This window comes from Mesocricetus auratus, unplaced genomic scaffold, assembly GCF_017639785.1.
Source record: "Mesocricetus auratus isolate SY011 unplaced genomic scaffold, BCM_Maur_2.0 Super-Scaffold_100009, whole genome shotgun sequence".
In the NCBI taxonomy this organism is placed as follows: Eukaryota; Metazoa; Chordata; class Mammalia; order Rodentia; family Cricetidae; genus Mesocricetus; species Mesocricetus auratus.
In genome coordinates this window covers 12,806,698-12,822,183 of record NW_024429193.1, presented here as the reverse complement: position 1 = coordinate 12,822,183, position 15,486 = coordinate 12,806,698, and the positions used below count along the sequence as shown (strand labels likewise).

The following is a 15,486-nucleotide window of genomic DNA, read 5'->3' as shown; positions in this document are numbered from 1 at the left end:
CAAGAATACCTTACCTCCTTCAAAAGGGTAGACTGCACAGGGCTGGGTATGTGACTGAGCAGTTAGAGCGCTTGTTTCATATGAACAGTGCTGTGGGTTCTACCCCCAGCATGGCAAAAACAAGCAAATGCTGTCTAAAACACCCCCACTGCTTTTTAAAGTTCGTTTTATCATGCTTTTTTCTCTCCTTTATGCCTTTACTCAAGAATTATTATATACGCTCATGTTTTGAGGTGCCTTGTGACACTGGAGGAAAGCCACACTTTAATGCATGCCGGTATGGTTTTATTTGGAAGGAACTGACTGCATTGGTTACATAGTAATATGTTTTGTGCATTATTGTCTTCACTCAGCATGGCCTTATGAATCTTTCCATTCATTAATCAGGAGTTTAGAGTGTTCCCCATGACTGGCTTTTATAGCCCAAATCTACATTTCAGGAATGTTGGGTTTGCGGAGAATGTTGTAATCCATGTCCAGGGTGTGATTCTAGACTTGGAAAGCAGTAGGTCTGATTTATCAGGTGTACAAACGTAGGCTAAACTCCTCCCCCTTTGTTGCTGAGTACACGGCATTATGGAACCATTAAACCCAGACGGGCTTTCTGTTCCGTGTGGAAGGACTCTACTCTCTTGGTGAGTGGGGGGATTTTATTTGAATGGGTTTCCATAGTATCACTACTAGTCAGAGGGGAAATACCAAGTAACTCCTAGTCTCTGCAGAGATGTATTCCTTTTTCTGAAAAAGCTGCTTTACCCCTTTCAAAGAGGCAAAAGGAATAGTATGTATGCATGCTTCAGATGGTAAAATGTGTTGGCTAAGGGTAAGCAAATTCAGGTATTGGGCCATTTGGGAACTAGGCTGCAGTGGAGGGCTGCCTCCCCCTGTGTAGCAGAGCTCGGACATGGAGGCCCACACAGTCCCTAGAAATCTCGCCGGTGTTAGAGAGCCTGCCTGCTTATACTCTATGTTAAGGCCTTATTCGCACTTTATTTAATGTTTGTTGCAATCTTCCGAAGATAGATACTATAATTTCCAGGACTGAGGCTCTATCTGGACTGAGTGAGTTGGGGCAAGTCATAGAAGTATCAAGATTGAAACTGGTTCTTGGTTCTTATAAAACCTATTCATTGATTAATAATTGCATGGAAGCTTTTGTTTCTCCCCAGAGAGGAAAATGAATGATCATATCCACGTGAAAATCTGCGAATCATTTCAGGGTCCATTTACTCTCTGAAGTCCTTATTCATCCTCTCAGGGCCTGATCTTTGCAATGACTGTATCTGGTACCCAGTGAGACAGAAAGCACACACATACCACATACAACACATACAGCCATGCGTGTAAATGCAATCTCTTACTAATAGGAGCAGAGCTTGAATCTGCTAACTTTCAACTAGGCGAGAATTCACTGGCGTGGTTGAAACCAGCTGGAAACTGACATCCTCCGTTCTAACCAACGCTCATCTAAGATGGTGTGGGCTACGGGGCAGCTCTATGGACACTGGGGTAGCCATGCAAGCTTTCCTGGACATGCTACCCAAAGGACTTTTGAATCTGGGGAGGCATAGCTTTACCACCGCCAGCTGCAGCAGGCTTGAGAGGACCCTTAACCCTTCGGGTACTTCTATCGGGGCGCAGCTGGCTCTGATATGGAAAGGAATCCCAGGACTACCTAACGTGGGGCCGAGTGGGAGTTTATTAATGACATTTTAATACATTTTTAAAGCATGGGGGCGAATGAGAAAGAGAGGTGGTCCAGAAGGAAGAGTAAGGCGTCGTGTGCATGGGCGCGGGATTCTCAAGAGAGGTACGAGCCTCATGGACCGTTTTGGTGGCTTTCAAGCCACATCTCCAAGCATTGCTGGGAAACTTCCTTTTTTCCACCCACTTTGATAATTAGGATGACAGATGGTTCCAGAGATATTTGGGATGGAATTATAATCTAATAAAGCAAACCGAAGAGGCACTAGGGTCGTGCAAGGGGTTTGTAAAAGTCCTTTTCCTGTTAAGGGGGTTTCCCACTGAGAGTTCTAGAAAACTGCAGGTGTAGCATTGGAAAGGGAGGGAGGCCTTAAGCAAATGTTAATCGTGGTAGAATATTTGATTCATAGCTGGCGAGAGGCTTGAACCAAGCTCAGAGCCAGGAGCCACTCCTTTCAGTGTCCCCCGATTTCCTGTCTTTCTTTTCTGTCTCGCTGACAGAGTCCCTTTGATGTGGGCCCCTTCCCTTCCCCGCTGAGTGGAAATGTTTGGTTCCCTCCCTAGAGATGGCAAACCCTGAGGTGGCTGGAAGCTCCCACCAGGATGAAAGTCCCTGCACCTTCCACCAGAGCTCATCCCCCAGCGAGGAGCTTCTCTTAGAAGACCAGATGAGGCGGAAACTCAAATTCTTTTTTATGAATCCTTGTGAGAAGTTCTGGGCTCGGGGTAGGAAGCCGTGGAAACTTGCCATACAAATTCTGAAAATTGCGATGGTGACTGCCCAGGTAAGCATCTCCCAACACAGGTTATGTGCAAGCCTCTTTGCACAGCAGAGGTGGAGGGAGGGCCTTGTTTATGAGACGGCTTCTAACTGCATGCATGAAGACATTAAGAAAAATGGAGAGATGGCTCAGAGGTTAAGAGCACTGACTGCTCTTCCAGAGGTCCTGAGTTCAATTCCCAGCAACCACATGGTGGCTCACAACCATCTACAATTCAATCTGGTGCCCTCTTCTGGCATGTAGACAGAACACTGTATATGTAATAAATAAAAATAAATCTTAAAAAAAAAAGAAAAATAAGAAGAGACACAACTGTCCTAGTTAGGGTTTCATTGCTGTGAAGGGACACCGTGACCACAGCAACTCTTATAAAGGAAGACATTGAATTGGGGCTGGCTCACAGTTTAGAGGCTCAGTCCATTGTCATCATGATAGGGAAGACAGACACAGTGCTGGAGAAGAAGCTGAGAGTCCTACATCTCGATTCACAGGCAGCAGAAGGAGACTGTGTGCCACACTGGGCTTAGCTTGAGCCTGAGACCTCAAAGCCCATCTTCACAGTGACAGACTTCTTCCAACAAGGCCACACCCACTCCAACAAATCCACGCCTCCTAAAAGTGCCACTCCCTATGAGCCAAGTATTCAAACACATGTGTTTTGGGGACCATACCTATTCAAACCTCCACACCAACTGTAAACCCTTCTCCCTTGAACATTTGTGAAAAACTTTGGTTTTTTTAGTGTGTGTTTGTATGTGTGTGTGTTTCTCTCTCTGTGTATATGTGTTAATTTTTTAGCAATTTTTTAAGACAGGCTCTCACTATTTAGCTCTGACTGACCTGGAACTCCCTATAAAGACCAGATTGGTGTTGAACTCATGGACATCCACCTGTCTCTGGCTGCCCAGTGCTGGTATGCAAGGTGTATACCACAGCATCCAGCTCATTTTCATTTTTCATTATTAAAATTTTACTACCATAATAGTATTTAACAAATAAACAACTTTAACATTTGGATGTTAATGAAGACGTTCCTTGAGAGGTACCTAAATCTTCCACGGGTAATAGCTGACTACCAAAGTGAGGTTTTTCTTTCCTTCCTAATATTCTTGGCATTTCTTTCTCTAGAAATGACATGGATTTTTGCTGTAGGCTATCCCTTGGATTCTTCCAGGCCTGGATCATGAGAGCTGTGTGGTGGAAGAATGTGGAGTCAGCAGTAGGGGGCTGGCATTAACCTGTGGAATATGCACCTCCCTCCATTTTTGTGAGCAGGGGGCTTGCATTAACCTGTGGAATATGCGCCTCTGTTTTTGTGAGCAGGGGGCTGGCATTAACCTGTGGAATGTGCGCCTCCGTTTTTTGTGAGAAGGGAAAATTTCAATCTGTTTTCCACAGCTTCTCTTAAACACCTTTTGAGGAACCGTGTTTTGTGATTGTTGCATATACTGTTGTGGTTTATTATAAAAATGGATTCTGGGGGCTGGCAAGAGGGCTCCTCTGGTAAGGGTGCCTACACACCAAGCCTGGCAACCTGAATTTGAGTCCTAGAATCTACATGGTAGAAGGTGAGAGCTGACTCCTGTCAATTGTCCTCTGATGTTCACACATGTGTGAACACAAACAAAATAGATAAATGCCAAAACCTGGGCTTTCCTGCTGGTGAGGGGAAGCATCTCCCTTTAAAAGCAGAAGGACAAAAATGAAGGCCAAGTTTAGGTTAGTATTTTAATTTTCTGGTCTTGGTGAACACCTGTCATTGAAGGAGAGTTTTTTGTTTTGTTTTTTTTTTTTAAAGTTGAGATGGCTAATCTTAATTGCTCATTGAAAACAATCGAACAGTAAATCAAGGCAGTTGCTGGAATCATTTGAAGCTGGTGCAATTGTTACTTAGATTTCTGACCCTAGACTTGGGTGGCCACTCCCAGGACATCATGTTATGTCATCGTAACTATCCTCCACCTGGGGAAATCCTCTCTCACCTTACGGAGAAGGGTACCGATGCTTACAGTGGTTAAAAGCCTCATGGCTCACACACGGCTGCATGGAGACTCCAGAGACAGGTGCTCAGTAACCTCAATGTATCACCATGAAAACGCTCTGGCTTCTCAGTATAATACCTGGCAACTTGCACTTGGAACTTTATCTCCAGGTGATAATGCAATATGTCACAGCACTGAAAAGCTTGTTTGCGTCATTTCTATGGGGGAGCCTGTACCAGTTGGATAGAAATGCTATTTGCTTAGAATAATAATAGGCACATTTGGATGACGGCTGTGTGCCAAGTTCAATATGTACATGTGCTCATGCTCAAGTCTTTAAAACAAACTGGATCTGAGCAGTGTATCTCTGTCTCTCAGACAGTGGAGGAGCTTAGTGTGGCTGTTTCCCGGGTGATACAGGAAACTACAGCAGAGAACAGTGATGCATGGTCTTAGATTTGCACACTCACAAACTTACGTTCATATATATTCCCTCATCTTTTTAGATAATCCCCAGTAGTTATTAGAGTGGTCAAGAGGAATGTTAGTCAGTAGTTTAAGCCTTTTGGTAAGAAACATACAAAGGTGTTTAGATAAGTGTTTTGTTTTGTTTGTTTGTATTTTCAAGATAGGGTCTCAATCTATTGCCCAGGCTAGTTTGGAACTCGCTATGGAGACTAGACTGGCCTCAAAGTCCATTCTTTTGCTAGGGATAAATATTGGTCTACTACCAGAGACCCCATAGATTGCCAAGGCCTCCTCATTGATACCCACGTTCAGGGGGTCTGGATCAGTCCTATGCTGGCTTCCTAGCTATCAGTCTGGGGTCCATGAGCACCCCCTTGTTCAGGTCAGCTGTTTCTGTGGGCTTCACTAGCCTGGTCATGACCCCTTTACTTATCACTCCTCCCTCTCTGTCACTGGATTCCAGGAGTTCAGTTCATGTTTAGCTGTGGTTGACTCTCTCTCTTAATTTCTCTCCGTGCAGCTCTACTGTTTGGGGACCTTCTTTGCAGACCAGGCTGGTTTTGAACCCATGAAGGCCAACCTGCCTCTGCCTGCTAAGTGAGCCACCAGGCTTGTTGATCCATATCTGACTCTTCTGTAATCCCTCCTCAGTCCTTAGTCTGGACTGAGCACTCAAACATGGTGCACACAGGCTACTTGGTCGTTGGGAAAATGAAGGTGTCTTGGTGATGGAGGATCTCTTTCTTGGGGAAAGGAATCTCTATAACTGGGATGTTTTGCTTTTCAGCAGCTCCAAGAGCCCTCCCCAGGGTCCTGTTTTTCTCACCATCTGGCTCAGTCTCTGGAGTACAGCAGGTTTCCCAGCTTCTGTCTGTCACCACATTACCAGAACACAGTAATTGGCACCTTACAGAAAAATGGAAGGAAATGGGTTTATTTACAGTTTTGGCTAGAATTGGGAAGGAAGGAAGGGAGGGAGGGAGGGAGAGAGGGAGAAAGGAGGGGAGACAGAGAGAGATGGAGAGACAGAGAGGGACAGAGACAGAGAGAGATCTCACCTTCACCTGGCCTCTGGCAGTGTTACGGATTACAGAGAGGATGTTAACACAAGCCATGCATCTGTGGATTCTGCTGTGAGATAAATTGTCTGTGTGGGATGCTGAGACAGTCTCTAGGAGACGGTTTTTCCTCTACAGAGTCCTTCCACGGCATCGAAGCTCCAGCCCCAGCCTGGGTCTCCTAGAGCAGTTTTGTTTATATTCTCTTAGGATCAGGACAGATTGTTTCCTCGTTGTCCAGTACCTAGCTCAGTGTTGAATTTTGAGAGGCACCTGGATGCTTGAATGTATTTATGAGAGTATATTTGTGAATGCTTGGGGGAATCCTTGGACCAGTTTTGATAGAGTTCAGGTCCGTAGAATACCAAGCTGTCATATTCAGCTGAAAGAAGCTCTTCAGAAATGAAAGTCAAGTTAGGTAGAAGATGATGGCATATGTTGAAGGGGGAGAGACAAATGCTTTCTTTCTCACCAGATCCTGGGAATGGATTCTCTAGAATGTTGGGATAAATGGAGCTTGGGTTTCATCTTTCAGATATGAATTACAGTCTTGACTATGCACTTCCTGGTCATGTGACTTTAGAATTTTTTTTTAATTCCTCTGAACTTTTACGAACGCATCTGCAAAACTGTTGTTAGGGACCATGCTGTGCGGCCAAAATTGTGGGGAGCGCTTCTGCAATGCTGCTCACACATAGATGCTCAGTGTCATTCCTAAGTGCACCTTGCCTCATCCATGGATTGCAATCAGAGTATCCAAGGGAGGGGGTGGAGAAAGGGGAACAGGATGGAGAGAGAGAGAGAGAGAGAGAGAGAGAGAGAGAGAGAGAGAGAGAGAGAGAGAGAGAGAGAGAAAGGAGAGAACACAAGCATAAGGGAGAGAGGGAAGGAAGGAGAGAGGGAGGGGGGAGGAGACACTGAAGTAGTTTGAGAGAGAGAAAAGACTAGAAACTTGGTGTGAGGTAAGTTTGACTGATGGTTGCAGAGTGAAGCAACTTTTTTTTTTTCCAAATCTGAACAGCTAAGTGTTGTGGAAAATTCTGCCTAAATATCAATGAGATGTTATTTTAATATACTCTAATTTAGAGAATATAGCTTTCATTTTGGGTCTTATTGGGAAACTTGGGTCACGGGTCTAGGACTTCAGTTGTTCCCAGAACTTAGGCTTTATTATTATTCTAATGAGTGCAAGCATTCCTTCTCTCCCTCTCCCCTGTCTGTGCGTCTCTCTCTGTATGCATGGTGTGTGTGTGTGCAATGTGTACGCATGCTCATTTGGGCATGTGAATGTCAGGGCATGCTTGCCATGGCACACGTGTGGAGATCACAGGACAGAGTGTGTCAGTCCTTAGCTTCCAACCAGGTCTGTCGTTTTCCACTGTGTACCCCGGGCTGCCTGGCCCACGAGCTTTCGGATACTCTCCTGTCTCCACCTCCCATGTCCCTGTAGTAGTGCTGGGCTGCTGGCATGCATCTGGCTTTTCTCCGGATCTGAGGATTGGAACGCAGGCCCTCGTACTAGTAAGGAAAGGACTTCCACCCACCAAGCCATGGACCAGCCCCCAAGCTGTGAGCTTCCAGATATCCTGCCAAGTCCCTTGCAAACTCTTGCCCGTCAAGCCCCTGAGTCACATGTCTCCATTTCTATCTGCTCAGATTTTTCATCCTCAGCCTGTTTCTTTTTTCTTTAAGCTGATCCTGTTTGGACTAAGTAACCAGATGGTGGTAGCTTTCAAGGAAGAGAACACTATAGCCTTCAAACACCTTTTCCTAAAAGGATACTTGGATCGAATGGATGACACATACGCAGTGTACACTCAGAATGATGTCTACGACCAGATCATCTTTGCAGTGAACCAGGTAAGTCAACCGTGTGCATTTGATTTTGCTTGTTCATTTTAGGGTTAGGGGTTGAACTTGGGCCCCGCACAGCTAGGCAAACAAGCGTTCTAATAACGAGATACCCAGACTGTGTGTATACTTTATTTGGGAGAAAGAACAGCTGGACAAATGCTAGCAACAGATTATATAGAAACCCACACTCAAGTGTTGAACAGTTCTGCTTGGAGATGACCTATGGATAAACAATGAAATATAGTTTAAGGGCCGGAGAGATGGCTCAGCAGTTAAGAGCACTTGATGTTCTCCAGTGGAGTTGACTTTGCTTCCCAACCCCCACATCAGGCAGCTGACAACTGCTGTGCCTCCAGCTTTAGGGGATTCACTGGCTTTCTGGCCTCTGCAGATACTCCCTTTCCTAACACAGGGCACGCTCGCATGTGCGCACGCGCACACAGACACACCTAAAAATAAAAATACATGTTTAAAATTGATTGAAAAATATTGCTAACAAACTTTTAAACAAGTAGATATTGGCAAAAGCTTTCAACTCCAACCAGCAGAAATGTTGAACTTCAACGACTTAATTAAAAGAACCAGGGTCAATCAAGAGCTTCAGTATTTGAAATTTCTAAGATAACCCTGTATGTAAGTAGTCATTATGTCTTCAAAGCTTGTACTTTCAGAGACCTATAACACATAATGAGGGTTTTAATTTTGAAGTTCGTGTAACAACCAAGGCCTTCAAGCTCATGTATAAGCAAGGCTTTTATGTCATGCCTGCTGATTACCCTGAGATGCTGACTAACTGCCTGGCAAAAATAGGAAGCTTGCTTTTCATACAACAGAGTCAAGTTTTCATTCTGGGTTATTCTTGCTGTAATTAGTGCTTTCTCACGGTCTGAAATCACTTCTTTTGAAGGGATGATTAGAATGATTTTGAGGCCATTATATTGTTTGTTTGTTTTTGGAGACAGGGTTCCTCTGTATACAGCCCTATCTGTCCTGGAACTTGCTCTGTAGACCTGGCTGGCCTCGAGATCCTCCTGCCTCTGCCTCCCGAGTGCTGGGATTCAAGGCGTGCACCACCACAGTGTTTTTAACCTAGGGTAGTTACAGATCACATTTCAAAATCTTTAACTCCCCTCTTCAAGAGTTTTTCCTGAGCAGTCACAACTCTTCATTTGCTAGAGGAAACCTATTCAAACAGCGACCATGAGCTTCTGGGGTGAAGTACATTTTTCTGGAGCCAAGGTTCTTGATTAGCAGTTGGGAAGAGGAAATTTAGAGACAAAAGCTGCAGAAAGCTGGTAAACATAGTCATGCCCTACGATCTTTAGAGGACAATAGCAAATAGCTTAGTGATGAAATAAGTTTAGAGACTTTTGTTATGAGATTCCTGCCTGGATCCCATCGCGCTTTAGCCCCCAAAATAACACACGGAGACTCAGTTTGTTACAATGCTGTCTGCCAATGTCCACAGCTTATCATTGGCTAGTTCTGTCTTAAATATTAACCCATGACTACCAATATATATTTCTACATGGACTTATCTTACCGAAAAATCCAGGCTCGTGCTCTCCTCCTGGGATCATATGGTGACTCCCCACTCTTGACTACATTTCCCAGAATCCTCCTCGACTCCTAGTCTTGCTTCCCTATTGGCCAACAGTGCTTTATTTACATGTACACAGAAGGACTTTTAAAAAACGTGTGTGTGTGTGTGTGTGTGTGTGTGTGTGTGTGTGTGTGTGTGTGTGTGTGAGATATGTGTGCAGGATATGACATGGCACTTGTGTCAAGATCAGAGGACAGCCTTGGCTGTTAGTCCTCAACCTCTACCTTGTCAAGTCCTTTGTTCATCATTGTGCATACTAAATTAGCTGACTTACAAGCTTCTTGGGGGATTTTCCTGTCTCTGTCTCTCAGCTCACCACAGGAAAATTGGGATTATAGATGCACGCTGCTGGACTTTGTTTTCTATGGATTTGGGGATTTGAACTCAGGTCCTCATGATTTGATAGTAAATGCTTTACACAATGAACCACCACTGAGCCCTAGACTTAACTTTTAAATGTATTAAGAATCTGTAAAGCATGGTACCAAATTTATGTGTCTCTTAGGTGTTACCCAGAGATGAGAAGTAAGCAGTCCATTGCATCTTGTTGTTTTGAGGCAGGACCTTAGGTAACCCAGGGTGACTTCACACTCTTTGTAGCAGAGGTTGGCACTGATCGCTTGAGCTCCTGCCTCCACCTCTGTGAAGCAGTCACTGTGCCTAACTAAAGACCCAGTACATTCTTTAGAAAACATTTTTACCTTTGTCACTAGGACTAAACTCAGGCTTCAAAATGCTGCTTGTTAGATCTCCACGTTCTTTCCATGAAGAGCACTTATCTTAGGTGTCACATTTCCTTCTGATGCTATAGGAAAATATTTGTAAGGATAATAAGCGGAAGCAGTTTTCCACTCACAGCACTGAAAGGCTAAGAGCAAGATGTCCACACACTCAGCTCTTGTTGGAAGGTCCACATAGCCCCTCTGTCCCTGCTGTGTTGGAAATGTTTGGTCTAACAGTCAAACACAGCATGCTAATTCCTGCACCTGGGTGTTTTCTCTTAGTCCCCACCCAGGCGCCCCAGCACCTCTGCGTGGGTTTCTAAAGGATGCACCAGAAATCAAGACTCTTATCATATAGTACCCTTCGCTCATGCAGCCAAGAGACACACGGTCTGTTTATGTCCGTACACATCTAAACCCTCATCATGCTCAACAGCATAGTATTTGGTGACATCACTCCATGAAGACAGAAGTATCAGAGAGACATAAAATGTATGTTCCAAGGACAGGGAAGGAGCACAAATGAGCAATGTACAATTGCTTTACTTCTGTAGTGCAGTGCTTGACTAAGAGTCTTTAACTTTGGCTTATTTTACCAGTCAAAGACTGACCAGCGATGCTGCATCTAAGTGAGATGCCAGGAGATTTCGGGACAGGAATGTAGTGTAGGGAGAGCCTATGGTCAGATGGCAACTGACCTGGAGAATTCCTGAGTCGATTGTACAAAGCATCTGAGTTTTCAAGGCCTCCATGGGGCTTTCCCGGTCTCAACTGTCCCTTCTGATCTCTGTTGCTATTTCTTAAAGTCACCCACTCAGATGCAGAGTCCCAGCGTGTGTTTCTGGAATGTCCGCACCCCGAGGGGAGATGGGAGCCTGCCCTCTCAAGACATGGCCAGGAAGGGTTATCGCGGCTTTGCCTTCGGCCTGACTGGCATCCCTTTGCCCTGGCTGGTGTTCCATTCCTGTCTCTCTTTTTTGGATGAAGTACTTGCAGCTTCGTAACATCTCCGTTGGCAACCATGCTTATGAGAACAAGGGGAGTAAGCGGTCGGCTATGGCAGTCTGTCAACACTTCTACAAGCGAGGAACCATCTGTCCGGGGAATGACACCTTTGACATCGACCCAGAAATTGAAACAGGTGATGATCTCCTATAGCCTTGGACTGTATTTTTTAACTCCCTGATTTCTATCTAAGCCCCATGATAACTAACCCTAACCCCATGCTCCTATGTGAACCTTTGGTATACTACTCATGAATTCAAAAGAAAAATGGACAGATAAAGCATTGAGGAAGTAGAGACAGGGAGAATGATGACACTCTGAGATGGAGTCTGAATGTGTCTAATCTTTGACCACTGTAGAAATGTCTTCTGTCTTAAAACCAGGAGTGTCAGACCAAGTGACATTGACACCCAGCTCCCACAGTCTTGATTCTAAAAAGTAGTAACATGAATAATTGGTCTTAATCTCCATCCTTTGAAAATGCATTTTATTTTTGGTTTTGTTCCTTTCTGTGGCAGAATGTTTCCTTATAGAGCCCGATGAACCTTTTGACATTGGAACACCTGGAGAAAATAAACTCAACCTGACCCTGGACTTCCAGAGGTGAGGAAAACAGAGGGGCACGCAGCTCAGCCTGTGTGTCCCTCATCTCAGTGTCCTCTGGAGGACTCACAGTCTCTCCTGTGTGTGTTCCTCATCTCAGTGTCCTCTGAGGACTCACAGTCTCTCCTGTGTGTGTCCTCATCTCAGTGTCCTCTGGAGGACTCACAGTCTCTCCTGTGTCCCTCATCTCAGTGTCCTCTGGAGGACTCACAGTCTTACCTGTGTGTGTCCTCATCTCAGCGTCCTCTGGAGGACTCACAGTCTCTCCTCTGGAGGGCTCACAGCTTGGTCAGTGTATGTATCAGCCCTCTTCTGATGTAGCTTGTCCTGTATTGTCGCACCTGCTGTGTAGCCTGCATCCGAGAATGTAGCGAGATGGTCGGGATAGATGACACAGAGACCGGTTGGTTGCGTTAAGAAAACTTTATGCTTCCCAAGTTGGCTTAGGAGCACCCCAAGTCCGCTTAGGAGAGAAGTCTCTCCAAGAAAAAAAAACTTTCCCTTTTTAAGGACTTCTGCCATCCATCTACATACAATTCTCCAACAACTCTCCCAGACTTCTCACCCTCCTGGCTGGTGGTTTAATCTCCCAGCCCAGAATCGGGGAGAAACAGCAGGGGGCAGGAAGAGGCATCTAGCCATAGGGGGGATCAAAGTCATGGTTTTTCAGTGAGCGAGCCCTTATAAGAGCCCTTTATGACACTGGATTGTTTTCAGTAAACATGTTTTCAGTAAACATTATCTTGCAGCTGCCTGCTCCCAGGCCGAAGGGGAAGTGGGTTTCTGTTCAAGGTCTGGTGTCCCCACACTGTATGTCCCCTCATGGCGAGTATCTTCTGCTTTCCAGACTCCTGACCGTGGAGCTTCAGTTTAAGCTGAAAGCCATTAATCTGCAGACCGTTCGCCACCAGGAGCTTCCTGACTGTTATGACTTCACTCTGACTGTAAGTGCGGGCTGTGCCGAATGCGCCTCCTGTCTAGAGAAAATCTGTTTTGTCTCGGTGTACGGTTCAGGATCACATACCAGTACTAAATGAGACATGGTAAAAAATGTAGGATGTCCCACCTGTGCGTGCACGTGCCTGGGGACACTGCTGCAGCTGCTCTGCTCTGCAGATTGTAGGATGTCCCACCCGTGCTGTGCCTGGGGACACTGCTGCAGCTGCTCTGCTCTGCAGATTGTAGGATGTCCCACCCGTGCTGTGCCTGGGGAAATGCTGCAGCTGCTCTGCTCTGCAGATTGTAGGATGTCCCACCCGTGCTGTGCCTGGGGACACTGCTGCAGCTGCTCTGCTCTGCAGATTGTAGGATGTCCCACCTGTGCGTGCACGTGCCTGGGGACACTGCTGCAGCTGCTCTGCTCTGCAGATTGTAGGATGTCCCACCCGTGCTGTGCCTGGGGACACTGCTGCAGCTGCTCTGCTCTGCAGATTGTAGGATGTCCCACCCGTGCTGTGCCTGGGGACACTGCTGCAGCTGCTCTGCTCTGCAGATTGTAGGATGTCCCACCCGCGCTGTGCCTGGGGACACTGCTGCAGCTGCTCTGCTCTGCAGATTGTAGGATGTCCCACCCGTGCTGTGCCTGGGGACACTGCTGCAGCTGCTCTGCTCTGCAGTTGCTTGTTTGCCTTCCGCACCTCATTGCCTGTCCTGCAAGGAGGGACTTAGCTTGTCTGCCGCTGCTCATGCAGCCTGGGGCCTGGTGCAAGGCAGATGACCAAATGCCAAAGGAGCAGTGAGTGTTTGTGTGTGTGTGTGTGTGTGTGTGTGTGTGTGTGTGAGAGAGAGAGAGAGAGAGAGAGAGAGAGAGAGAGAGAAACAGAGACAGAGACAGAGACAGAGGGAGAAGGTGTGACACAGAGAGAGGGAGTGTGTGTGTATGTGTGTGAGAGAGAGAGAGAAAAAGAGAGAGAGAAGAATGTGTGACAGAGAGAGAGGGTGTGTGTGTGTGTGTGAGAGAGAGAGAGAGAGAGAGAGAGAGAGAGAGAGGGAGGGAGGGAGGGAGGGAGGGAGAGAGGGAGAGAGAGAGAGAGAGAGCGCAGGGGTTGTTGTAGACTTTCCCCGTCACGGATGTTACGGCTCCAGCTTCCCCGTGAGGCCGAGTGCTCTGTTTTGCGTCTCCTCTTCCACTCCCTCTGTGTTGTATGAATTCCAGTTGCAGATGGAGCTGCCAAGTCCCTGTAGTGCAGGTGCTCAAAGGGTTCAGTACTTCAGAGGGCAAATGTGGGTGCTAAGATGCTCAGCAGGGGAGGACACTTGGGGCCGAGCTGATGGCCTTCCACATGGTGGAAAGAGAGAACTAATCCTGCAAGTCGTCTTCTGACCTCTACATGTGCACTGAGGCATGTGCTATGTGCTCAAACACACACATACACATATGTGATAAACGTGGATAAATGTCTGATTTAAAAAAATCAATAACACATTCTGTTTGGCCACATGTAGGACAGAATTTGGAAGCTTTCTGCGGTGATACATTACTTATGATTTATTAAAGCTTGCCTGAGGATTCAGAAAGAAAAGTCAGCCTCAAGATAACAAAGATCAGGCACACACTTTAATCCCAGCAGCCAGAAGCTAGGATTACACACCTGTTATCCTAGGACTCAGGATTAAGAGACAGACGGATCTCTGGGTGTTCAAGGCCACCCAGATCTACACAAGAGTGATCCAGTCCTAAAGAGAAACAGTTCACACAAAGATGATGTCAGCACCCGGGATCACACGCCTTTAATCCCAGCACTAGAGGGGTATAAAAGACAGGAGCAGGGTGTGCAGAAGTCAGGATCAGGCGTTCGTTCTCCAGCCACATTGACTATAGGAAGACACTGAAGTCTCAGGATTCTCCAGCCACGCTGAGGAGAGGCTTCAGTCTGAGGTTTGGTGGGGCCAGGGTCGTGTATCAGTCTGAGCTAGAGTGAGAGCTAGTGCCCAGCTGGTTTGCTTTTCTGATCTGCAGCTTGAAGCTTGAACCCCAATATCAGTCTCTGGGTCTTTTATTTATCATGTTACATCTTTCTTTTGTTTGATCCATACATATATTGCCTCATTTGTATGGCCTTTGCAGTAGCTTGTATTCGTGAAGCTTGATTAATTGGTTGTGAAAATGGAGTTATCAGGAGTAGGGGTGAAGTAATATTCCATCATGTAATATAATGGCCATGGAGAAGTTAAACATGAAAAAGCATTCAAACATGAAGAGGAGTCTGAATATTCATGTTGATCCTGGTATCAACCAGGAAGCTATGAACTACCAATATCACCTGATACTAAAGATTTTTTTTGATACTAAAGATTTTGAGATAACATCACGTCTTCTCTATTTTGAGTTTGAAGAATGGTGTTTTCAGAATTCGTACAGTCTTGATGCCTTCTTGTTTGACTTCTTGTGATTCTTCAGTTATAAACGCATTCTATAATCTCCCAGGAAGTGCTCTGGTTTATTTTTCTCCTTTCAGCTTTCATTTTGTTTCCCTCCCCTCTCTCTTTTTTATATTTGATGTGGTTCACACTTTACTCTTTATTCTAGCATTTTCTAGGTGTTTGACATCATCTATGTTATACTGGAGGCTCCTTGAAGCTTTTGGTCCTCTTATTAATCTTTCCTCTCAAGTAGCACACAGTAGGTGATGCTAATATTGATTGAATGAATCAAGAAAATTCTTGTGAAAGCTGGGCCCTTTCCAATGGCTCGATTTGGATATC

The 15,486-nt window shown here is 45.7% G+C and overlaps 1 protein-coding gene across 1 annotated transcript in view; it reads left to right on the top strand.

Moving 5' to 3' along the window:
• Mcoln3 (mucolipin TRP cation channel 3) overlaps window positions 1-15,486 on the top strand; it is a 31,274-nt gene that overhangs the window by 2,984 nt on the left and 12,804 nt on the right. Inside the window, exons 2-6 of the mRNA XM_040751639.1 lie at window positions 2,269-2,489; window positions 7,687-7,854; window positions 11,161-11,314; window positions 11,697-11,781; window positions 12,629-12,725. Of these exons, the coding sequence (XP_040607573.1) occupies window positions 2,271-2,489; window positions 7,687-7,854; window positions 11,161-11,314; window positions 11,697-11,781; window positions 12,629-12,725 (723 nt within the window). The 5' untranslated portion in view covers window positions 2,269-2,270. The remainder of the gene's footprint in view (window positions 1-2,268; window positions 2,490-7,686; window positions 7,855-11,160; window positions 11,315-11,696; window positions 11,782-12,628; window positions 12,726-15,486) is intronic.